General features: G+C 41.5%; 1 protein-coding gene across 2 annotated transcripts in view; it reads right to left on the bottom strand.

Annotated features, from left to right (window-relative positions):
* Positions 1-25,323, bottom strand: part of DPP10 (dipeptidyl peptidase like 10) — an 850,913-nt gene that overhangs the window by 397,309 nt on the left and 428,281 nt on the right. The window contains exon 1 of one of the 2 annotated variants that reach the window (XM_050916007.1): positions 15,545-16,098. The exons of the other annotated variant lie outside the window; for it this stretch is intronic. Within the exon in view, the coding sequence (XP_050771964.1) occupies positions 15,545-15,619 (75 nt within the window). The 5' untranslated portion in view covers positions 15,620-16,098. Of the gene's footprint in view, positions 1-15,544; positions 16,099-25,323 lie in introns of those variants that run through there. 2 annotated transcript variants of the gene reach the window in all.

Here is a 25,323-nt window from a genome sequence, read left to right as displayed (position 1 = left end):
AGAAATGATATAAGATGTATGGCAAATATATTTGATAGGTTTCCTAGATATAGAAAATTCATTTAATAAGAGCAGTCTGACTGAAAGAAAACACTGAAGAAAAAAATAATTCTCTACTAATTGTTTTTAAAATCTAAAAATAAAAAAGAAATTAAATGAACAATCTCAATGAAATTGACATTTTAGCATGAAAAATATTTTTCTTTCTTTATACACTGAAAAATATTCCCATGTTGACATGATATACTACTCTGTGATTGTTTCTTTCAGGAGGTGTTCTTTATCTCAGCATATGTGCATGAGATACAAGGTTACCATGGCAAACATTTTTTATAGAACAGGAAGGTAAATAAATAAAAGATGTACCATGTGCTGGCACACAAGTCAATGTTGCTCAAAAGATGTAGTAAATTACATCCTCTGAAGTTGTTCAACCTTTATTTTTCCTGAATAAACAACTTTGCATCGTGCTATATAGGAGAAGAGCTAGAGGCAAAGAACTCTCCTTCCAAACTCAGGTGGCAAGATACCGATATTTAAAGTTATTAAAGGCAAAACATTACATTACTGAAAGTTTAAGTTTACAAATGTAAATGTAGCAAAGTCAGGAGAAAAACAAGTTCGGGTTCCTATAGCAATGCATGCAGATGGGGATCCAGGATCAGGGCTTAAATACCCACTACAGCCTACACTCTGTGCTCTTTTTTCCCCCCCACCTACTCTCACCAGCTTTCCCATAATGCAGGCAGATCATTAAGGTCTTGATGTCTGCAGCTCTGCCTAAGATGTAAAGTAGTCTTCTTTCCCATTTCCTGTGACAGGGGACAAAACAGGAATATTCCCCTTTCAATACACACCTAAAAGCAGACTTCACAAGAAATGAAGTAGAGTGACTGCCTGTGACTATTTTTTTTCCTGACATCTAAACTTTTTCTGCAATAAAAATTTCTTACTGGGAGAAGACTGACAAATTATCTTACATTTTCCAAGAGGGAAAAAAGTTAAGCTATAACCTGGTAATTATACTCACTTCCAGGGAACAAGAAGAATCCTGAAATCACTATATTTTGCATAAAATAGAAGTTAACTTCTTTTGAAGGTTTCTGCTTTAGAGAGGAGGAATTTCTGGTGAGACCTGTGACATGCAAATTTCATGATAATATGTCATCTGAGAATGACAGTTTTACAAACATAACAGTGCTGTGGAAATTGGTGAGTATGCTGTAAAGAAGAGAGGGAAAAAATCTCATCAATTCAACCACAGGCAAGATCATTCCTTTACCAAATACAGGCAGGCCCTGATTCTACCAACCGATCCATTCAGGCAGAACTGTGCAACTATGATAATCCCAAATGGCTTCACTGAGGTTCTGCACAGGTCAAGGAATCCACAGAGAGCAGATTGCAGGATCATGGCCTTAGTTGGCAGGATTCTGGATAAAGTGAATCTTAGCTGAAGCCTGTAGACAGCGCTGCATATCAGGAAAGATATTCCTTTATTACTCCCCACTAGAGATATGAGAGTATTTCATTTTTCAGATCGCTGGCTGAATTGAAAATAATAATTTTTAAAAAGCATTTGTTTTGGGTCAAGCCAAAGTAAAAGTTGTTCAACAAATCAAAGTTTCATTTCAGGTCAAACAAAAATATTGTTTGACCCAACAGGAAATGTTTCATTTTGGTTTTGTTTTTAAATAAAATCTGAAACTAAAAGTTACTCTGAATCAAAAAATTGAAACATTTTGTTTTGATCTTTTTGAAAGGAAATATTGATGTTTCACATCTTTTGTTCATTTGTTTTGTTCTATTTTTGGCTAGAAGAATGTGTTGGATTAGACATAAATTTGCTAAATGTTTTGGTCAACACAAAATAGCATTTTTCAGAGAAAAAAGTTTTGTATGAAAAATTTCTCCCAGCTCTACTCACCTCTTCCCCCACGTGCAGTGAAATAACTACAGATACAGACACCTAACTTTTGTTTTAAAGGAAACAGGCATTAGGAAAACATCTGAATCATAGGCCTATACAAATATTTAAATTTAATCCCAGGAGTAGCACCACTGAGTTTAATGGGACAATTCACATGACTAGAGTTATGCACATGCATGCATTTTTACAGGACCAGAGCTCAATTCTCTAGTTCCATTTAAAATTGTATTCCAATTTCCTGGCTGATCTAGGAATCTTGTTGTTTTGTGCTGCTATTCTATTTTTAAGCCGTGATTTATGGAATTTTGCATCTCTTCTATCTCTCATCAAAATATTTCCCAAACCATGTAATTTTCAAGATTAGCTGACAATTTATAATTCTATGTTCCGGAACAAGAGTATTTAATTTTGTAAAGTCATGTCTTCTTTTCCTTTCTCCCCAGCCCATTATTATTAGCAGTAGATATTTTGATATGTAAGTTTCAAAAGTAAAAACCAAAACACAACATTTTCATTGCATTCAGTTTTTGGAGGAATAACCATGTCTTTGATAGGCTTTCTGTGGGACACTATAAAATAACGCATTCATTATTTTAATGAATTACAAAAAATAATTTTAATTACATCAATGCTATTTTTAAACAGCTAGCCCGAGAACTGATCTATAATACCTCAACTTAAAGGGACACTGTCAATAAGAATCATATTTTAAACAAATACATCTCCTCAACAATTAACTTTAAAACTGACATAATTAAACACACTTCCAATTGACATTTTGCTATTATATTGTTTGTTTAGGTCCCAATTCTGCACTGAGATTTGCAGAGGTACAGGAATCTCCTTGTATGGAGCTCATGGGTAGAATCAAAGCCTTACTTTGTAATTTTCTCTCAGGATGGACAAAAAAAAGTCAGTTAAATCAGATTCACTTTCTGGTTCATAATTCTGCAGTGATTGGATTCCAAATACCCTAAGGGAGAGTTTGTTTAAAATAAATGTTCCTATTAGAATAAGAACAATGGAAACTTTCCTATTGGTCTTACCTGTTGTGAAAAATTGTTTTATAAAAATCTAAAGCCCTGCTCTTGCAAGTTTAAGTCTGTTGGTGGTCCTATCAAGCTGAATGGGTCCTCTCTTGTCTCTGCAATGTTACTCACATGCATAACTTGGAATCAAATCTGAGTTGATTGTGTTCCGCGAAATGCATTGGCAGATGTTTACTTGATACAACAAACTTGGAAAACTGTTTTAAAGAAAAAGATAGTCAAATTAAATATCTATATTTGTCCAAAGTGTGGGGCAACAGAAAAAAAAAAAGTTTCAAAGGAACTACCCTAGTTATAAACATGCCTAGATTTAAAGTTATATTTAAAGTTGCTGTATTATTTTTCAGAATTATATGCAGAGGATTCTTCCTGTTTTGTTTTTATTAATATATGAAAAATAAAAATAGAACAAGAACTTTATTCTGAAACCAATTATTGTTGATTTTAAATAAGCTAGTTTATAGTACGATCGTGAAGTCCCCGCTCAGAATTCTGAGCACTTACTTATGTAAAATATTTCCATGATGTTCATAGTTTGATACCACACTTTCAAATTTGCCACATATTGAATTTTTACAAATAAACTCACAGACTCTCCAGAATGATAAGACACAGGACAAACCCATTTCACAAAAAGTCTGAATACAATTTGCATTTATAAAATCGCCTTGTATCCTGTGGAACCCCAAAGAACTTTTAACAAGTTGACAAACTACAACAAATATTGTCGTGTAAATATGTGCTTGAACCAGTACCAATTAGTCATGTAATTAGTCCCACTGCTTTCATTGGCACTAAGAGTATTTAACAGTGGGCTTCTATACAGGAACTTCAACCACTATGAAATACAGTCACATCAGGAGTAGAACACAGCATCTGCCTAACAATGCACCAAAAGCCTGCAATACAGTTTGGATTAAAAAAAAAAAAAAGCATATTTTACAACTAATTTCCTTGTATAGTCATCCCCTTATTTCAGAATCTTTGACTTTGTAAGAGTGTATTACCTTGACTAGATTTAAATTTATATTTATGCTTGACAGCATCTAATTACCCTATACAATCATCTATGCCTTGGAGCAAGAAAGCCTTTAGTAACAAACAATCCAGCAGGATTTTTATGTTGTTGCTTTTCACACTGTGGGATATTGCACATTTCTTCCAAGAAAGAGCAGGCAATCTTGCAAGCTAATTCCTATCCAGAAAACATACCCACTTGGACTATACTTATTATTAAAGTCATCCTAGATTTTTGTGGTTTTTTGGATGTATTTATAGTAGTCATTTCGCCTACCCCGCCCTTCAGCAGAATTAGTTGTGGGCATGAGATTCAGATCCTATGCCCTCAAGATTATTCCCCCCCCCTTACCCCCATCCTGCTGTACAGAGAAAGAGAGAAGCTCAAAATTCAAAAAGCTAAAATCTAATCTAAGGACTGACTAGAGTTACTTAAGCCAAAATCCTGAGACTCTGAAAGCCTCTTTCCCCATGTATGTCACCTTACTAGCCTGGTCAATCAATGGGATGCTCAAGACAGAAAGGAAACAGAGATGAGGTGAACATATACAAATGCAGGATCAGACCCAGAATTTATGATCAGTCCCATTAGTGATGTTTGCTTGATTTAGTTCTCTGTATTCATTCAGCATTTAATTTATACAATAAAACAAGCTTAACATTTTCCCCTCTAGTATTTGGAAATCACACCCATCTTGCAGAAGAATCTGTCTTAACCTTTACCTAACTCCTTTTCAGGGAGTCTACAGAACACTTTTCCTTTTCAAATGAATGTGAATTTCAATTATTACCCTAGACACTCTCCAAAATCTTTAAAGGGTAGAAATGGCTTGAGGACGACAGTTCCGTGTCACTGGAACTTCTGAAGTTTTGAAGTGTGGTTTTGTTCTGCTTTGGAACAATACCAAAATATCTTAAATGCACAAAAACTGAAGTGTGTCAAAATGTCTACTTTGGCTCAAAGATTAAGCTTTTCAGCACGTCTGGCTTGGGATGTAGGAGACCAACATTCAAGTCCCCTGCTCCTCTGCCTGATTCAGAGCAGTTTTTTTATACCAACCTATTCTCATTCAGCTACAGCAGTCATTTGACCTAGGGTTCCTACATCCTAGCCTAGTGCCCTAACCACTAAGCTATAAAACAAGTCTGCCACGTCTGCTCTCTCTCCCGTTCCATCCCTGCCATGCCACAAAAATCCATCAGCTATATCGCCACAAAACATGTCCACGTCCAACACTGTGCAATTTTATACTTACTAGTTAATTATCTTCTACAACAGTCTCAAAGTATCAGAGGGCTTTTATCTGGATTTTGAATCACTCCCTGTGTACAGAATCTCTATATAATAAGTTACGTTCAAGTTCCTAACAGCGTTAAGAACAATTAGGAAAGGTTTTCTAGCTTCAGCCGTCAATTCTGTAGGTCATCCAATGTCCTTCCTAATGGATAAATACTGTAATTTATCATCATCAGTCACCATCAGCATTATTCTTTTTACTATCATATATTCATGAACTTTATTCGATACAGCTTAGTGGAGCATAAAAGAACTGCATGATTAAAGTGAAAAGGAGCAGAGTTTGAGACAGCACAGGTTTTATGGTTACTGCATGGACTGAGAAATGACATAGGTCTTCTAAAAGTGAGAAAGCGCTTGTCATCAAATTATAGCTACCTCTTGGCAGAAGACTTAAAGGCATCTCTGGCAATGGACTTGAAGGCAGCTACTCACATTCCTGTCTAACTCTGTCAGTGCAATATGAAAGAAGAGTTAATTATGAGAAGTATAAAGTACGTGCTAAATACAGTACTGTAAACCCAAACGGACTTACAGCAGATGGGGCCTGGTGCAAAACCTAGGAAAATCAATGGAAAGACTTCCATTGACTTCAGTGGTCAGGCCCAGATACTGATTCAGGGATTAAATTCACACATTTTACCAGTATGAAAATTTATAAGAGTAATTATTTTTCCTCATCACATCCATGAAAGTCTTTAAATGCCTTACAATTTAACAAACAAAGCTAATAAAAGGACTTTTGTACAGTGGAATAATACTATTCAACAGCAATTTAGTTCGCTTAAACGCTTCCTTCTCCTTATTAATTATCAAAGTAGTTTGTCCCTTGCAGTACCTTAAAATGGGAAGCTACCAGAAAGAGGCAAAGAAATTATATTTGAACATATATGCTATAACAGATATTTTCAAGTTCCTGGGGCCAACTCGGACACTTTGTAAACGAAAAATTGTTCCAGCATATAAGAACCATGCAAAGCCTTCTACACCACAGAAGTCCCATTGAAGTTCTGTGTGAAGAGGCAAATCCTAGTGTCACCGCCACAGAGGCAGAGGGCCCCACAAACAGAAAATACAGTACTGTTCTACTCGATAAGAATTACCTGCAGGTTATTTTGGAAACAAAACAAAGATAAAGGGGTTCCTGTGCAGGTCTGGAGGGACTATAAAATGCAAGTGAAAGCCCCTCCAGCCTAATAGCTATGTTCTTATTCTGTAACTTAAGAAGGCTGCTTCCTTTTCCCCTTGCCCTTTTTGAGTTCCACAGTGCACAGCCAGTTACTCAGCCTGGCTCCTGGGGTGCTCAAGTATTGGACCCTCTGCAATAGATATGTGAATTTCAGTCTAATTTGTTTTCCTGTTGTCAATAGGTAAATGAGTCAATGGGAGGTTCACTTTAGAAAGATCTGTAGAACTAAGCCCTACATAGTTACTCACTTAAAAGTTTGCTTCAGAACTCTTAAAAAAAAAACAACACCGCATTTTAAATACCCATAGTACGACTTTTGCATGCACCCAGGATGTCTGAGGTTCTAGACACAAACGGCCTTTTTACAACATATATAGCCCTGCTCCTACATAGGTCATGCTATTATGGCCCAATCCTGCTTGTCCTGTGCATGCAAGTGGTCTCATTGAAATCATGAAGGTAGTCCTGTGGGGAAGGTGATCAGGACACACACTCAGAAAGGAAAATGTGCTCATTTTTCTCCAGCCCCCACCCTGACTTCTCCTCTGGTATGACACCAGTCTTGTGAATGAAAGGTGTGTGGCCACCTGTCAGGAGGGGGGCAATTCAAGGCAGAGTAAACGATTTCAATATTCATTTGCTCTCTGCATTCCCCACATACCCAATTCCTGCATGTAGAGCTTGAAAAATATAGTTCTAACCCTATAGCAGGATTATTAATGCAGATTCAAATAATCTTCTTGGGCTGGCATTCATATACTTGATCACATAATCTAGGTTTGTAATATTTCTCTCTGTCTTCAGCATGGAAATGGCATGGCTCACTCACATACGGTGTAAGAAATTGAATCTGAATCTAAATCTTAACTGTTGCCATAAAATTCAGGGGATAATGAACTTTCTTTTTTCCACTTTTCCTCATTTTTCCACCTTAGACACCTGATGTATCTGACTTTGTACTGACCCACAAAAATCAATACATTTGATATATCACAATAATATTACAAGTCAAAAAAAAGCTAGCTACAGAAACTTGGAGAAATGTGAAGTCACTTTTGATTTTGATTTCTTATTTCAATCCTAAGCAAACTCAAAACACAAACACACACAGTGTGTCATATGGAAAGAATTTCTGAGGGCTTGTCTACATCACAAAGTTGCAGCGCTGGTGAGGAGGTTACAGCGCTGCAACTTAGGAGGTGTACACATCTGCAGGGCATCACCAGCGCTGCAACTCCCTGTTTGCAGCGCTGGCCGTACTCCCGTTTTGTCTCGGGTGTAGAGGATCCAGCGCTGGTGATCCAGCGCTGGTAATCAAGTGTAGACACTTATCAGCGCTTTTCTTGACCTCCGTGGAATAAGCAGGTATCCAGCATACCTGAGGAAGCCTCTGGTAATCAAGCTGGTCTCCTTCCCCGGTTTGCTCTCGCGTTCCCCGAACCCCGAGCAAGCAGGTCTCCTTCCCTGCGGTTTGCAGGGGGGTTCGGGGAACGCGAGAGCAAACCGCGGCGAAGCTGGTCTCCTTCCCCGGTTTGCTCTCGCATTCCCCGAACCCCCGAGCAAGCAGGTCTTCCCTGCGGTTTGCAGGGTGGTTCGGGGAACGCGAGAGCAAACCGCGGCGAAGCTGGTCTCCTTCCCCGGTTTGCTCTCGCGTTCCCCGAACCCCCGAGCAAGCAGGTCTCCTTCCCTGCAGTTTGCAGGGGGGTTCGGGGAACGCGAGAGCAAACCGCGGTGAAGCTGGTCTCCTTCCCCGGTTTGCTCTCGCGTTCCCCGAACCCCCCTTGAAGCCGCCCAACAGCACTGCAGTGTGGCCACATCTAACACCACTTGCAGCGCTGGTTGCTGTAAGTGTGGCCACTCTGCAGCGCTGGCCCTATACAGCTGTACTAATACAGCTGTAACAACCAGCGCTGCAAAATTGTAGATGTAGACATACCCTCAGACAATCATTACCTGGAGCTGAATACCTTTTACACAGAGCACTAAATCTTACAAGTTTTCAAGTTTGCTGAAACTGTGGTTAGTGTGTAATGTAAGAGCTCACGTTTTTCTGTGTATCCAAGCAGGAAAAGATAATTTTGACTGAACAGACAGATCGTGTTCAAGACCAGTACTTATATAGGAATACGTACAATAGATCGATATTGTCACATTAAAAGTAGGCCAATGCTCATCCACTGTCTCCTATGTGTGAATGTACCACATAATGTAAAAATTCACAAAGTCTTGTAAGTTTTTGAAAGACAACATAAAATAATTTTAAAAAATTAAAAATATGAAAAATAATTTAATAGGACCATCCACCACAACACAAAATATATGTCCTCCAAGGCTCTGATCCTGCAAAGAGATCCATGTGCAGGGATTCCTCTGTCCATGTTGATCCCCACTGAACAGGCACAGGTGTCCACCAATTTACTTCTCTTTGCAGGATTAGGGCCTAGTTTGGGGAAACCACTATAACATGATGAAGGAACACACAAAAGACATTAGACTATTTCACCTTTTATTCACTGAAAACTAAACCTTGATGCATACAGAGATTAAACTCCCTTGGAGGTCAAATTTATTTGAACTTAATAGGGGCTTTACTACAGCTTAAATTTTCAGAACTTAGCCCTGAGAAAGCGGAGTTTAAATTTCTTGCTCTTTAATCCACGGCACTTTACAATAAAGGCAATACTCATACTCCCACTGACTTCAATAGGAGCTCTGCCTGTCTATATATTATACAGTTATAGTTAACTCTTATGCTCAGCCAATAACTGCCTTATAATAGCAGACTAGCACACAATTAACTTTCACATATCTATTTTAAAAATATATTAACTTAGAGCTGCAGTAATGGACTGTAGTTCAGAACTTCTAAAGAAAATTTTAGATTCCTGTATTTTAAAACTAAATTAAAAAAATACTTACGTGTGAGAGAATAATAGAGACTCAGGGGAGAACGATTAAAATTTTCAAAGATCTCTTTGCTCATACAGACAAAGAACACCAAGCACCAGGTGGTGTAGATCATCTTTTTTTTGGTAAACAGACTGAAGCTTCATAATGTTAATACCGATAGGAATTATCTTAGTTTTGCATCTGCAGAAAAATCAATATGCATAAACTGGCATGCCATACAGGTACCAAATTTGCTGTGGTTATTGACTATTAAACAGCGCTTTTTTTTTATGATCACTAAGAGCTATTGTCTAAGACCATGGGCAGCTGTTAAAAACTACAGATTGACAAATGCCATTTGCTGTATTACACAGGTAGAACTCAAAAAGCTAAAATAATTTATGAAGCAAGCTTTCAGGCAACAGAGTTCAGCGGAAATAAGAGTAATTTAAAAGGTATTTTCCTCTATGCAGATAAAGTATGATAACGTAAAAATGTAATTTCAAAAATAAACAGCAACAATCATTTAACAAAGGGTTTGGAATGAATGTGACTAATTTCTCAAAGTTCTCTCTAAAAACATCAATAGTATTGTTTATTACAATCCTGTCAAAGGACTAACTATAAATGGGGTTCCATTGGGTTAGGCCTTGTACATACACAAAGCAGTAGGCAGTCTCCGCCCTGAAAAGCCTACAATTTAAAAATCGACAAGCCAGACACACAGTGTGCCTATAATGCAATCAGTGAGTGTGACTGCTGCATGTGTAGACACAGGTGAGCCAGCTTTAAGGTAGCTAGCTCATGCACCAATAGAAGTGGAGCTGAGGCAGTACAGCTTCACTATGGGCTGTACAGCTGAGTAATAACTGGGGTAGCTAGGTCGTGCTGATGGCTATGCTGTCACAACTTCACAGCTACCAGTACAGAAGCTAGACAGAATAAGGTAGCTTGGGTATGTTAACAAATGCTATAACTACACACCCAACTGCAGTGTAAACGTACCAACAGTATGGGAGAAGAAGGAATAACTCAAGCAGAATGAGTTTAATTAGGAGGGAACAAGGTAGTGGAAATAAAAGTGAAGGGAGAGGGGACACTGAATGGAAGAGATTGGGAGGGATATACAGTCATTAGATGTTTTGCCCAGGGGAATGTTAGTTACAACTACCTTCTTGAGGAAAGTGCTCAAAAAGAAGTTATACAAAATTGATTTTTAAGTAAGTGATCACTAATGTTTCAGTCAGTAAAATAACACCTTTGTTTAACCAGGAAAGTCACTGTAACAGCCAGTTGTAATTGTATGGGTATGGCTACACTTACAGTTGTACAGTGCTGGGAGTTACAGCTGTCTTCGTACAGCTGTGTAGGGAAAGCGCTGCAGTGTGGCCACACTGACAGCTACCAGCGTGGCCACATTTGCAGCATTTGCAGCGCTGTTGGGAGTGGTGCATTGTGGGCAGCTATCCCAGCATTCAAGTGGTTGCAACGTGCTTTTCAAAACAGGAGGGTGGGGTGGAGTGTGACAGGGAGCGTGGAGGAGACAGAGAGAGTGGATTTTTGGAGCTGACACTGTTCTCAGCTCCCTGCCTTGCAAGTTCTAAGGACTGGAAGATACATAGCACCTACCTTCAATCATTGTAAAAGTTTTGACCCCTTCCCCAACCCTCTCTTATTCACTAAATGCAAATTATGCACTCCTAAATAGCCTTCAGACCACATAAGCAGCTGCTCAACATGGACTCCCCTCTCTCCTCAAGCAAACAGCTGTGAACATTCCAAAGCAATTCCCCTGCCTCCGCTCATCACTGGCTGGAGCAAAGAGCAGCTGTGTTTGTTTTTTAGATAAGTAGCTCCAGGGAGCTCGGAGTTCAGCCATTCTTCCGGTTTGTTGTGGACAGGAATTCTGGGATACCTCCTAATACCCTGGAGGCCAATAACAGCGCTTTTGGTGGCCACACTTGATGAGCAGCGCTGCATCACCAGCGCAGCAATCGTTACGCCCCAAGCAGACCAGGTGTACAGCCAGCGCTGCAGCCAGAGAGTTGCAGCGCTGGATGTGCCTTGCAGGTGTGGACAGTTACTAAGTTGCAGCGCTGTAAACCCACCACCAGAGCTGCAACTCTCCAGTGTAACCAAGCCCTTACAGTGATAACTCAGGTCCCAATCCTGAAAACACTTACTGCAGCAAACCCAGTGACTTCAGTCTGACCACTCACGTGAGTAAAGTTATATCTGCGCTTGGGTGTTTGCAGGAGAAGACCCACAAGCAATTCCTCGCTTCACCACAGATTTTCTGTGTAACGTTGACTTGGGCCAGGTTGATGCTAGAAAAGTGCAGACAATGAAGGGCCTATCTTATGAAAAGAGGTTAAAATAGCTTGGCTTGTTTAGCCTAGCAAAGTGAAGGGTAAGGCTGGGGGGAAGCAGGAGAGGGAGAGATTTCATTGCTCTCTATAAACACATCAGGGGAGGGAGAAGAGCTCTTTCAGCTAAAGGAAAGTGTTGGTAAAAGAACAAATGGGTATAAACTGGCCATGAATAAATGTAGGATGTAAATGAGAAGCAGCTTCCTAATCATCAGAGGGGTGAGGTTATGACACAGTTTTCCAACAGGCATTGTAGAGGCAAACGACCTAACTAGTTTTAAAAAAGAGCTTGATACATTTATGAGTTTATATGACAGTTCTGCCTGCAAGAGCTGGGGTATGGACTCAATGACCCAGGATTTCCCTTCCAGTCCTAAGTTCCTGTTCCCCTGCATAGCCATGCCAGCAAGCCTTCCTAATGTAGATACAGCTTATACCAGCAAAGGAGGGCTTTGGCCAGTATAGTTTATACTGGTTCAGCAAGAAAAATAATCTATATCTTCAAAAGCAGCTTTTGCTGGTACAAGCTGTGTCTACACTAAGGCTTCTGTTAGTATAGAAGTGTGACAAAAAAATCCAACATTACTATACCAATAGAAGCTCCTAATGCAAACCTGGACTTAGTCTCTCTGGACCTCAGTTCCCCATCTGTAAAATGGGGATAGACATACTTCCCTACCTTGCAGAAGTCTTGTGAGGAAAAATATGTTAACTATTGTGACATAAGCAGAAATGATGCTTACAGAGACCATCTGAAGTATCTAGACAGATGCTATGGGCAGATTTTTGAACCCATATGGATCCCCACTGGCTTCAATTGAATGCTGCATGGGCTTTACTGCAGAATTGGACCCCTAAAACCTTCTCAATAGTCAATTACCATTTAAAATAAAGATAATAATCTTCTTCTGTATATAAAATTCAACTCTGACAAACAACTGTTACGTGTGATTTAAATATTAAGCACTGTGCAAAAAATGTCTGGAAACCATGAATTTCACAACACAGTTCAGTCTGAGCCTAGCAAAACTTTGTTCTCTTCTATACTTTAATGTTTGCATACAGTAGGGAGAACCACAGTTACCGCCATTCACTTACAAATTAGCTGAAAGAGAGGCTGAAAACTGTAGAGCAGTGAAAAAATGATAAGCCTATTCCTAAGCCTTACAGCTATTTAAAATTAATAGAGAATAGAATACTGTTCTTCAGTTCAAGGTAATAGGGCAGTAGGAAGAAATAGAGTTTGATATATAACAGACTGCTTTGATATTTAAAAAAGATCTCTAGCTTTAACAACAAAAGGCCATTTTGGTAATTCAACTATGTGTGAATTTAAAATAAAGCCAGAGTGAGTGGTTAGAGCCAACCATCTTTGATGCTGGCTAAGAGCACTGTCTTTTAAAAGAAAGCAAATACAATATTTTATTGAAATGAAGAGCTCTGTGAATGCTTGAGATTGATCATACAGTAGCAACAAATGCCTACACCAGCTGACTTGCTGTAAAATGTAATCATTCTGTACACATAATAGGAACCACTGACAGCAATAACCCAGTCATTCTGTCTCAAACTATTATAATAGATGCATTCATTTTATTCAGAATATTGAAAGCCTCCTCAAAACAGCTGAAATGGAGTATTTTGTTTGATATCACAGGAAAAAGTGTCAGAATGCATACACATAAACCCAATCCTCCAAATACTGATGCACATGTTTACATTTACTCATGTGAGTAGCCCCACTGAAGTCAATAGGATTACTGACATACTTAAAGTTAAACATAGGTGAATATTTTCAGGATAGGATCCTTTGACTTAAATTAACACATAAACCTGTAACATGGGACTTTTCAATATCAACTTTCTTTTTTGATATATTTGTAAATCCTACTGATTAGTCTGATAATGAAACAAATGTGATTTATATTTATCTTGGTTATGTTTTGACAAATGCTGGTTTCAAAATGTAAAAATTGGGATGCCTCAGTCTTGAGCAGTAAGAAAAATGCAACCTCACAAAGAATCTTTCTGAGTTTGCAAAATTTCAGGTGTTTTGCACGCAATACAAAATCGTGATCAACTAGACTCAGCTACACACTGATGAGGTTAGGTGTACTATTTTCAGCATTTATAGTCTGTTCTTTGCCCTCTTCTCCTCCTCCCACCATTTCAAACTCTGCAGCACCAGAAGTAACCATCTGGGGTCACAGGTTAGTGATCAGAGATTTCAGGAGGGAGTGTTCACACAACCAATCTTTTCTAACATATTGGTACCATCATCCAAGAGCACCAGTGAGAAACAGCAGCCTGTTAATGAAACTTAAGGTTCCGTGATGCTGAAAGATGATTTCTGCTAACAGACATTCCCTGGTTGGCCAAGCCTTTATATTGAAACTGCTTGTTCATGTTACAAGCATAGTACTGAGAGAGACACATAATCTTCCAAATAGCCCCGTTTATTAACATAAACACAGTGCAAAGGCTTTTAGCAGCATGACTTCGAAAAGGCTGCATGAAATGCTGCTCTAACACTTGTAAGGCTAGTAAATAATCTTTCTTTCTCACCCTCTATATCAAACCAAAGTAATCACACATTTGCCAAGGGGGCGAACAGACAGGAATATGGGGAGAACTAGGCAAAGCAGAGGTGCTGAATTCTCACAGTATTAACGACCCTAGTCTTCCCCACGGATCTAGGGATTGCCCTTTCTGCTTCCTATCTAGAGAGCAGGAAGAGAACCGAAACGGTTTTCAGCACCCCAGTACCATTTGTTTAAGCTTATTACACTCCTTTCAGCCCCACTTCTAGTGCTTGGCAGCTAAAGTGACTGACATGGAAAGAATTACACCTTCCCCAGCGAATCTTGAGCGGACAGCACCATCTCTGGTAGTATCAGCCTGCTCCTCTCCAGAGTGCCATAATTATCCAATGACCTAATAGCTGACAGCCTCTACTTAGAGCCACTAATTGATGTAAACATGACACATCTGTAGAGACTGATCACTTCGTGTATTTATTTCACTTGATGCAACTTGGGCAAGCAAGAGCACAAAGTCCTGCACGATCCTCCGGGGGGAGGGGACTATGGAAATGACACCAAAACCACCTCGAATGATACAGGAGCGCAGTGCTCCAAGTCTGGAGCCCTGACTCGCATTCTGAATTCTCCAGCACCCACCTGAAGCAGACACAGCACCGCAGCCAAGACACCCTGGGAGCCCATTTCAAATCTAGACTCCTTAAAACATATATTAACAACCCCCCAAAGCCCCTGAATCTTCCTCCAGCTGTAGCCTCCCCCCCACCCCGCTAACAGGCTTCTGGTCCCTCTCACTGCTCCGTTCACACGCTTGGAAATGTCATCCGAATGCTTAGTTTCGTCTAATAATGATGCGTCCAAGGAGACTCCCCCCCCACCCCAAAGTCTTCGCCTGCAGGGGAACAAAGTACTCCACTAAGGCTGCTGTATCCCCCCGAACCAGGCAGCCCCCCACCCCCAGGGCAGAAAGGGTCTGTTTCTTTCTTGCGGCGGCTGCCCCCGTCCCCTCTAGAGCAAGGCGGCAGCCCCTTGCCCTCCCCGCGCCTCTCGCCACCTCGTAGGCAGGCAGCGTTTTTCCTGGCCACACAGACCGCACTTTTACCCACCGCAGGCTACAACTTCGCCTGGAGTCAGTGAACGGGGGGGGACACACACATGAAAGGTGCGTTAATCTTCAAGCCTCTGTGGGAGAACGGGGGCGAGACAAGGGGCGAGGCACCCCCCACGCAGACACACACACGGAATAGTTCTTGCAAACTCTTACCTGGTCTTGCTGCTGAGCCTGGCTCCCCCGGCTGCCCGGGTTCGGCGCTGCCTGCTGCTCCTTCATGGCTGTCATTGCACAGAGCCGGCTTGATTCCGCCGCACTTCCTCTCACTGGTACTTCAGCCTCGGAGACCTTTCACTGGGCACCAATTGCATGACACCCGCTGCCCTGCTCGCCTGGAATCGGCAAAGAGGCGGCGGCGGCGGTAGCAAATGGGGGGGAGCACCAAGGAGCTGCAGCTTCTCTCTCCCCCTCTTCCTCTCCAGCTACCGCAACCCCCCCTCCAGCCGGAGCCAAGCGCGCCCAGGGGCAGCGCAGCCTGGAGCTGGCGGGTCACTGAGCGCTCTGGGCCGGCAGCCGCAGACAGAAGCGGAGCACCTGGCTGGGCTGGGACTCGGCCGGCTTCCCGCTCCCCGCCAGGAGGGGACGGTCTCGCATTACTGCAGTGTGCGCGCCCCCTCCAGCAGCGGCGGCGGCGGCTCTCCGAAGAGCCCTGCTTGGCGAGGCAGGTGCGGAGGAGACGGAGCGGGGGCTCCCTCTCGCCTCGCCGCAGCAGCGTCCCGCCGCCGAGCGCCGCTGGCTGCACAGCTGGAGCAATGGACAGGCAGAGCAACAAGGCGCCGCTGTCTCTGCTTCCGTCCTCGGCGGGAACAGCCCACTCCGAGCCCCCAGCCAGAGCGCGGGGGCGGGTCTCTGGCTGCCCCTGCCGCAGGACCAGCCCGCCGGCTTGGGCTGGGGGCTGGCCCCCGCGGCAAATGCCTTCAGCCGCCTTCCTGCAAGCCCAGCCCTACACAGCTCTGGTAAATCCTCTCTTTGAGCAGCGAAGAGCAGCTGCCCCCGGGCTCTTTAGGATGGATTGGGGGGGGGGGTGCTGTGGATCTGGCTTAGGAGGAGCTGACAAGCTGTGCCCCCCCCCACGCACCCACCCCACCCTACACACACCCAGACAGGGGAACGGGCAAAGTTAAAAACAGCAGCCAGAGGTTTGCAGTCCCAACCTCAGCCATTTCCAGCCTGAAAAGAAGGGCTGGAGCTGGAGATATGGATTAAATTCTCAGGTTGCTTGTTGTATCCCTTATACAGTCTTATCTGGGACTACCTACATAGCCTGTATAATGCTTACTTGGTACGGGGGCATGTTCACAGGTGTTTGGGGGCAGGTTAGTCCCTAATCCTTCTACTGGATTTACAGCTGTAAACTAGGCTACCAGCTATCAGGAAATAATCAGGTGCTGGAAGGGTTCAGGATCAGCACCTAGGGAATATGCATAACTAGGGTGAAAAGCCTTGATTCTGCACAGTGACCAGTCTATTCATAAGTGACCACTGCTTTGGAGGAGTCCAAGTTTTTGGCTGTCCAATGTTGAACATAAGTATGCAGCACCTACACCTCTAGCTAACATCAGTGGTAGGTTCAGGTATTTAACACCTCTGAAAATCAGACTCAAGCTGTCTGGTTATCCCTGGTTTCAGCAGTCTTCTGCTCAGTACTACTTTAACTAATCCATCCATAGATTTGGCCTACAGGCTGTTGCAAGACCAGAATTAGCAGGGGGAACCCACACTGGTGGATGAGGCCCCTAGCAGTGTCTGCTACAAACCACATGTGAGAGAAACAGAGGTCCAGGTCAGAGCCAGCACTTAGGAACACAAAGACTTCACTGTTCCCCACAGGGTCCAAGGCAGTGGCACCAGGAATGGTGATGAGGCCCAGTCAGCGCTCCCCATCCCTCACACCAAGGGACCCCACAAGGGGACAGCAGCATATGCTGCAAACACTGTAGGATCATCAGCCACTACTTACCATGGTTTTCAGTCTGGACATTTATTTCCTCTCTGTTCATTCCCACAGCTTCTCTCTGTCTTCCACACCATCCCAGAACCACTCATTCTCTTCTCCTTCCCTTGCTCTCTCACTTCCTTCCTCATTGCTCTATATCACCATAACTTCCCCCCCCCATTAATATAATATGAAGCTATACCTATCTCAAAGAGCTGGAAGGGACCCTGAAAGGTCATTGAGCCCAGCCCCCTGCCTTCACTAGCAGGACCAAGTACTGATTTTGCCCCAGATCACTGGGTGGCCCTCTCAAGGATTAAACTCACAACCCTGGGTTTAGCAGGCCAATGCACAAACCACTGAGCTATCCCTCCACTATTCCACCTTATCTCAGCCTCACTTTTTATATGCATGCTGTGACACTACACCCCACATGCTTCATGGTGATATTGACATGATATAATTATGACATAGTTATGATGTATTTTATGCAAGATAAGTATTATGAGATGTCATGGGAAAGGTTATGATTTGCTGAATATGATTATCTTATTTGGATTCATGTATCATTTTTGTATCTGAAGTTATGAATATTGATTGTCTGCATTTCAAATGTAATTACACCTGGGGAATGCCCACTAGACAAGATGTTTTCATTCTAAACAGTGGGTGGGGAATGGGCCATTAGGAAAACAATAGGACTTGGGAGAAGCTTATCTCCCACCTAGGGAGCCTTCCTGTGTGCCCTCCAAACAGCCTGTAAGTGGTGACTGCTATGACTCTACAAGGACATGTGATGAGACCACAGGTCTCTAGACTCCACCTTGGGATGTCAATAACTACCACTGACAGGTCTGGGAACTAGGAACCAAACTTTGAAACAAAGGGTTCCCACCCTATATGCCAAAGCTATATAAGGCGGGGAAGAACATCATCTGGTGTTCTTCATTCCTCACTCAGGAAGACTCCTGGAAAACCTGAGGAACAAAAATTGAACTGGAGGAAGTGTGGGACCCAGACTAAAGGGATTTTTAGCCTGTGAATGGAACACCTGGGCATTCCAAGCTGTAAGTAAGTGCAGCTTGCTCCTTAAGAAACTGCAGCCTGCTTGTATCATCTCTTTGGGTGAGAAACTGCTATTCATATCCAATCTATTCAGTATATAAAGCTTACAGGTTTTTTTTTGTTTATTTGCTAGGTAATCTGCTTTGATCTGTTTGCTATCACTTAAAATCTATATTTTGTAGTTAATAAACTTGTTTTTGCTATATCTAAACCAGTGTGGGATTCATAACTCAGGGGCAAAAGGCTATTACATATTCCGCTCCACATTGAGGGAGAGGGTGCATTTTATGATCTTGCACTGTACAGTTTCCTGTGCAGTGTAAGAGGTTATAATTTTGGGTTTATACTCCAGAGGGGGTGCATGCCTGAAGAGCTGATAGTTGCCCTAGCTGTAGCCTTTCCATGTAGGGGTTGGTTAGAGAGCCTGCCTGCATGTGACTGCAGCTAGGTGTGTCCCAACCTATATGTATGCTGGTGAAAGTGCAGGCTAGAGAGGGCGTTGCATCTTGTCACAGCAGAACAGTGTAAAAGGGAGCCCAAGCTGGTGAGTTGGGGGGCTTAGTGATGCCCTAGTTCCAGGTCACAGCCAATGGGGAACTCCTCACACATGCACCACACAAAGAAAAAGAAAAGTGAATCAATATGACATCTATCAAACATCACCCTTATCACTTTGCCTTCATATTGCATCCCTTCCCCTAATCCTACCTCTAGCCTTTACACTCTCTAAGGCAGAGATTATTTGTCCATACAGGACATAGCACAATGAGACCTTCATTTTGATTGTGGCCTCTAGGTGCTAGTGTAATACAAATAATAATAAATCCTAAAAGCCACAACTACATAATCATGCCCCTTACAGTACATTTCTAGTGAACATTACTTGAACAATTATTGAACCCCTTTATTAGATAATACAGTTTTTCATTTTACTGTTTTAATTGTGCATGTTTTGTGTTTTAAAACCATGTTTTGGTTCCTTTAAACTTCTTGTTTTGAATGTCTTCCATGTTGCTGGAGTGCCACTATTAATCAATGAGGCAAAGGATGCTGGCAGTCACAATATATTTAGTTTTAGTTGCAGCTTGCTGGATGCAGCTGTACTAATCAAAGCCCAACCACATGTATTCTGACTTGCTTGGTTTTATCACTCAAGTAGTGTAAGACGTGCAGTGTCAGTTTTGTTAAAGGCCATGCATCTTGCCTTCTCTGGAACACCCTCAATCAATAGAACTACTTGCTTAAGTCAGGATTTTTTTTTGATTTTTTTTTTAATGGATAAAGGTTGCAGGATCAGGCCCTATGCAGTTTAGACCTGATCCCAGTGGACCCCAGTTTGAGAAATGCTGGTCTATTAAACCCAGTATTTTGTCTTCCAACAGTGATCAGTGCCAGGTGCATCAGAAAGCATAAGCAATTATCCAGTGATCCATCCTCTCATCCAGATCCAGCATCTGACAGTCAGTAGTTTATGGACACCCAGAACATGGGGTTGCATCTCTAACCATCCTGGCTGCTAGCCATTGATGATTAGAGATGTAAACCCCATGCTATCCTCCATAAACGTATCTAATTCTTCTTTGAACCCAGTTATACTTTGTTACCTTCACAACATCCCCTCTGGCAATGAGTTCCCTAGGTTGGTTCAAGTGAGGTATAAGTTGATAGTCAGTGATGGGATACACATTTCAGACTAGAGACGATCCTAAAAGGAGTGACGTATGACTAACAATCATGTTAGCGTGTAGTATTTATGGTATTTTCTCGCTAATGCTTTCACCTTAAGAATAAATGTGCTTGCTCAGAAAGAGCTGTGTGGTAACTTGCAACTGCAGGCAATTACACTGTTCATAACCTTCGGCAAGAAAGCAAAGCAAAGCATAGCCACTGGCCTGTTTAGGTAATCTGACTTGGTAGAAATATCAATATAGGCAAGGAAATATGCAGCTTGGAAAAACCCAGTCATAAGAGAGAGAGAGACACAGGTCTTTGTGCAAAAGAGGTGAAGGCTCGGAGCCAGGAAACTTTAAGGGGGTGCCCTTGAGGGATCATGGAGGGGGAATACAGGTACACTTGCTCTGAAGCTGTGACAGCAGGCAATACTCCAACTGTCTTACTTCCGTTGGGGGTTTGCCAGCATAGGAAGTGCAGGTTTAGGCTTAGTCTGCAAAGGTACATCTCATCAGTAAGAATGGCTTTTCATTATTGGTAGAAAGGCAAGTGGTTGCTTTGCAGGTCTCTCCTCTGTTCTATATGAAGACATGGACATAAAATGTATCACCAAAATTGCATTGTGTAATACAGTATACAGCATGTCTGATCACCCTCATTTCTTTTTAGCTTGATAATAGCATAGATTTTTGATTTTGAAGGGCGAATCTATTCTAGTCACACCACAGTTTCAGCCCATTGCTAACTATGTTTATTGGAGGACAGGCAATCTCTATTACACAAACATTTGAAGCTAGCGCTGATGGAGTTCATAAAATTATTCCTAGTTTAATATTTTAGCATTTGAACTGTAAAAATCATGTCAGCATCTGTTATTGATCTGTTTGTATATTGCAAAATCAATTCTCAAAAGTTCAGTAGGAGTTACTAAAAACTGGAAGCATTTTCTACAAACTCATTCTTAACATATGTACTGTTCAGCCTGCTATGTGGTATTGTCCCACTTTTTATTTTAAAGCAAAGTAATGTCAGCTCAGAGAAAGTTGCAGCTAACGTATTGGGCCTGATTTTGTACTCAGATGGACCAATGCAACTCCACTGACTGCAATGGAGTTGCCCTTAATCTACACTAGTGTCTGGGAGAATAGAATCAGACCTATTGATTGTAGATTACCCCATCCAGATGCAATCTCAAGAAGACATAAGGCCTGATTCTCCACTACTTGCCCAGCCATTTACACCTTTGCAAAGTGGGTGTACCACCATTTACCACTTTGCAATGATAGAAATTACTAGAAATGAGGTAAGGAAGGGAAGAATCAGGCCTTCAGCCGGTCAGTCAAAGGTACTCTGGAACTGGAAGATATACACAATCTATTTTCAATTATTAAAAAATATGGATTTTAGAGTATCTTCTTTATTTCTGCCATATGGACCCAGTTCAAAAATCAGAAGAGTAGCCATGTTAGTCTGGATCTGTAAAAAACAACAAAGAGTCCAGTGGACCTTAAAGACTAACAGACATATTGGAGCATAAGCTTTCATGGGTGAATACCCACTTCGTCAGACGCATGTAATCATGCATCTGATGAAGTGGGTATTCACCCACAAAAGCTTATGCTCCAATACACCTGTTAGTCTTTAAGGTTTCACAGGACTCTTTGCTGCTTTTTACAGTTCAAAAATGGGAACCAAACAGTGTGCTGCCAAGAGCAATGTCTACATTGCTCTAGGTTTTTTATTACACCCTTCTTTTAGTTGCAAGAAAAACTTCAGGAGAGATTTAGGTGGGATGTTCCCCTGGATGTATCCTTTATTTGGCCAGCACACTGTTTTTTATCCTTCTGTACTTCCCCCTTCTGTCTTCCTTCATGGAAGTCAATTTTTACTAAAATTAGACATCCATACAATGCTTCATTGACGCGTTATATTCCTTTGTTACTCACATCCATTTGCTGACTAACTTGCAGCTGAAAGCTAAGTTTACTCCACTGTGTAAGTCACTACACAATTTTGCCCCTTGTTGAAATTAAGCCACTGTGGATCAATCTAAAATAAAAAATATTTCTTCTTGATGTTTTCTTATCAGTGGCAAGATGAACAGTGAATGGTAGATTGGCAATGTACACTGTATTCCGCTTAGCACCATTTAGTATTTGTTAATAAATGATACTTAACACAGCCTTTTTAGCCAAAGATTCCAAGGCACTTTACAAACATTGGATCCCACTATGCAATTATTATGCAGTCAAAACTTCCATTTTCATAAATAAACTCGGGAAATGCAGTCTAGATGGAGCTACTATAAGATGGGTGCAAAACTGATTGGAAAACTGTTCCCAGAGAGTAGTTATCAGTGGTTCACAGTCATGCTGTCATGAGTCCTGCACTTAGGAAGGAAGAATCCCATGCAACGCTACAGGCTGGGGACTGACTGGCTAAGCAGCAGGTTTGCAGAAAAGTACCTGGGGATTACAGTGGATGAGAAGCTGGATATGAGTCAGCAGTGTGCCCTTGTTCCCAAGAAGGCCAACAGCATATTGGGCTGTACTAGTAGGAGCATTACCAGCAGATCAAGGGACATGATCATTCCCCTCTATTCGGCATTAGTGAGGCCTCATCTGGAATACTGTGTCCAGTTTGGGGCCCCACACTACAAGAAGGATGTGGAAAAATTGGGAAGAGTCCAGCAGAGGGCAACAAAAATGATTAGGGGGGTTGGAGCACATGATTTACGAGGAGAGGCTGAGGGAACTGGGATTGTTTAGTCTGCAGAAGAGAAGAATGAGGGGGGATTTGATAGCTGCTTTCAACTACCTGAAGGGAGGTTCCAAAGAGGATGGATCTAGACTGTTCTCAGTGGTACTAGATGACAGAACAAGGAGTAATGGTCTCAAGTTGCAGTGGGAGGGGTCTAGGTTGGATATTAGGAAAAACTATTTCACTAGGAGGCTAGTGAAGCATTGGAATGGGTTACCTAGGGAGGTGGTGGAATCTCCATCCTTAGAGTTTTTTAAGCCCTGGCTTGCCAAAGCCCTGGCTGGGATGATTTAGTTGGTGTTGGTCCTGCTTTGAGCAGAGGATTGGACTAGATGACCTCCTGAGGTCTCTTCCAACCCTAATATTCTATGCTGGAAGGGCATAATGAGTGGGGTCCCATAAGGATCAATTCTGGGTCTGTTTGGGTTCAATATCTTCATCAATGATTTAGATAATGGCATAGACAGTACACTTATAAAGTTTGCGGACAATACCAAGCTGGGAGGGGTTGCAAATGCTTGGAAGATAGGATTAAAATTCAAAATGATCTTCACAAACAGGAGAAATGGTCTGAAGTAAATAGGATGAAATTCAATAAGGACAAATGCAAAGTACTCCACTTAGGAAGGAGCAATCAGCTGCACACATACAAAATGGGAAATGACTGCCTAGGAAGGAGTGCTGCAGAAAGGGATCTGGGGGTCATAGTAGACCACAGGCTAAATGTAAGTCAATAGTGTAATGCTGTTACAAAAAAAGTGAACATAATTCTGGGATGTATTAGCAGGAGTGTTGTAAGCAAGACATAAGAAGTATTTCTTCCGCTCTACTCAGGCTTTAACTAGAGTATTGTGTCTAGTTCTGGGCGCCATGTTTCAGTAAGGATGTGGACAAATTGGAGAAAGTCCAGAAAAGAGCAACAAAAATGATGAAAGATCTAGAAAATATGACCATATGAGGAAAGATTGACAAAAAAGGATTTGTTTAGTCTGGAAAGGAGAAGACTGAGAGGGAACATGATAATAGTTTTCAAGTATGTAAAAGGTTGTTTCAAGGAGGAGTAAAAAAAATGTTTTTCTTAACCTCTGAGGATAGGACAAGAAGCAGTGGGCTTGAATTGCAGCAGGGGAGGTTTAGGTTGGACATTAGGAAAATCTTCCTAACTGTCAGGTTGGTTAAGCACTGGAATAAATTGCTTAGAGAGGTTGTGGAATCTCCATCATTGGAGACCTGTCAGGAATGGTCTGGATAATTAGTCCTGCCATGACTGGATTAGACGACCTCTCAACGTCACTTCCAGTTCTATGATTCTATGAAAGTTTTGTCAGCATTAGGGCCAGGAATTGGATCACTTAGACCACAAGTGAAATTTTGAGCCTTTAAAAATTGCACAGAAAATCTACTAACAGGTCAGGGTTCAGAGTGAAGCATCTCTCGTCCAAATGAAATTGTATGGGAATCTGGTGAGAAAATGTAATCGTTCAATTACAATTTGGTCTGGACATCAGAGCGATCATTTCTATTATCGCCCAAAGTCCATGGAATATTTGAAGACCTCAGGTAGCCAAGACATCAATTTTATAGCTTATCCACGAGCAGCAGTGCCCCCTTGTACCTTAATGCAGCTTCTGAATCACCAATCCTACGTTACTATCTATAGCTCCGATGTAGCCCAGTCCTGCTCAGTTTATGAAATCCACAAAGATCACAGCAGATTTAAGAGCTGATTTATTTCCCCTGTATCACTCTATTGAAATCACATCTTATTAATGTTCACCTTTCTTAATTCCTGTAAAACTACAGTACATTGGTAAAAAGGAATCTTGCAAATTATAAAAATAAATGTAAAATACATGAAAGTAATGCAACCTCAAAAACCAATAAGCATATCAAAAATGGTAGCATTCAGCTAGTGTTTTAAGTAGATATGTGGGTCTACTAGAATTAAAGAAAATAGTGGTCCAGATCCTCCGCTGGTATAAATCAATGTAGCTTCATTCAACTTAGTGGAGCTACCATGATTTGTACCAGCCGAGGTTCCTGCAGAACATATTTTTGTACAGCATGCTCTTAAATGTTGACGACTCCTTTAGAACAATTGAACTATGTAGTTGAGGAAATTCTCTTGCTGGTAGAGATAAAAAAACAAATTGTCCTCTGTATTCAAAAATACTTTATATTCAAATAGCTGTTCTACTGAAAGTCTATTTTCTTTGTGAATAAATTATAAACATGTTTTTCTCTTCTTGCCTTGTTTTAGAAAAAAACATGCAAACATTGAGTTAATACAAATAAATGCAAATATATTCCAACAGGAAAGATCACAGAACGTATTAAATACATATGCAAATATTTCAGCACTAATGCAAACAGAGCCAAGCTACATTTCAAAATACCATTTTTTAACCAATAAAATGCACAATCAGTGTACACCAGCATGTGTCTTTGAGAAGTGCTTTAAGGAATAATTTATTACAAACGGACACAAATCATGGTTTCA

This window comes from Gopherus flavomarginatus, chromosome 10 (assembly GCF_025201925.1).
Source record: "Gopherus flavomarginatus isolate rGopFla2 chromosome 10, rGopFla2.mat.asm, whole genome shotgun sequence".
In the NCBI taxonomy this organism is placed as follows: Eukaryota; Metazoa; Chordata; order Testudines; family Testudinidae; genus Gopherus; species Gopherus flavomarginatus.
Note: the sequence above shows the minus strand (reverse complement) of the source record. Positions and strands in the feature narration are given on the sequence as shown.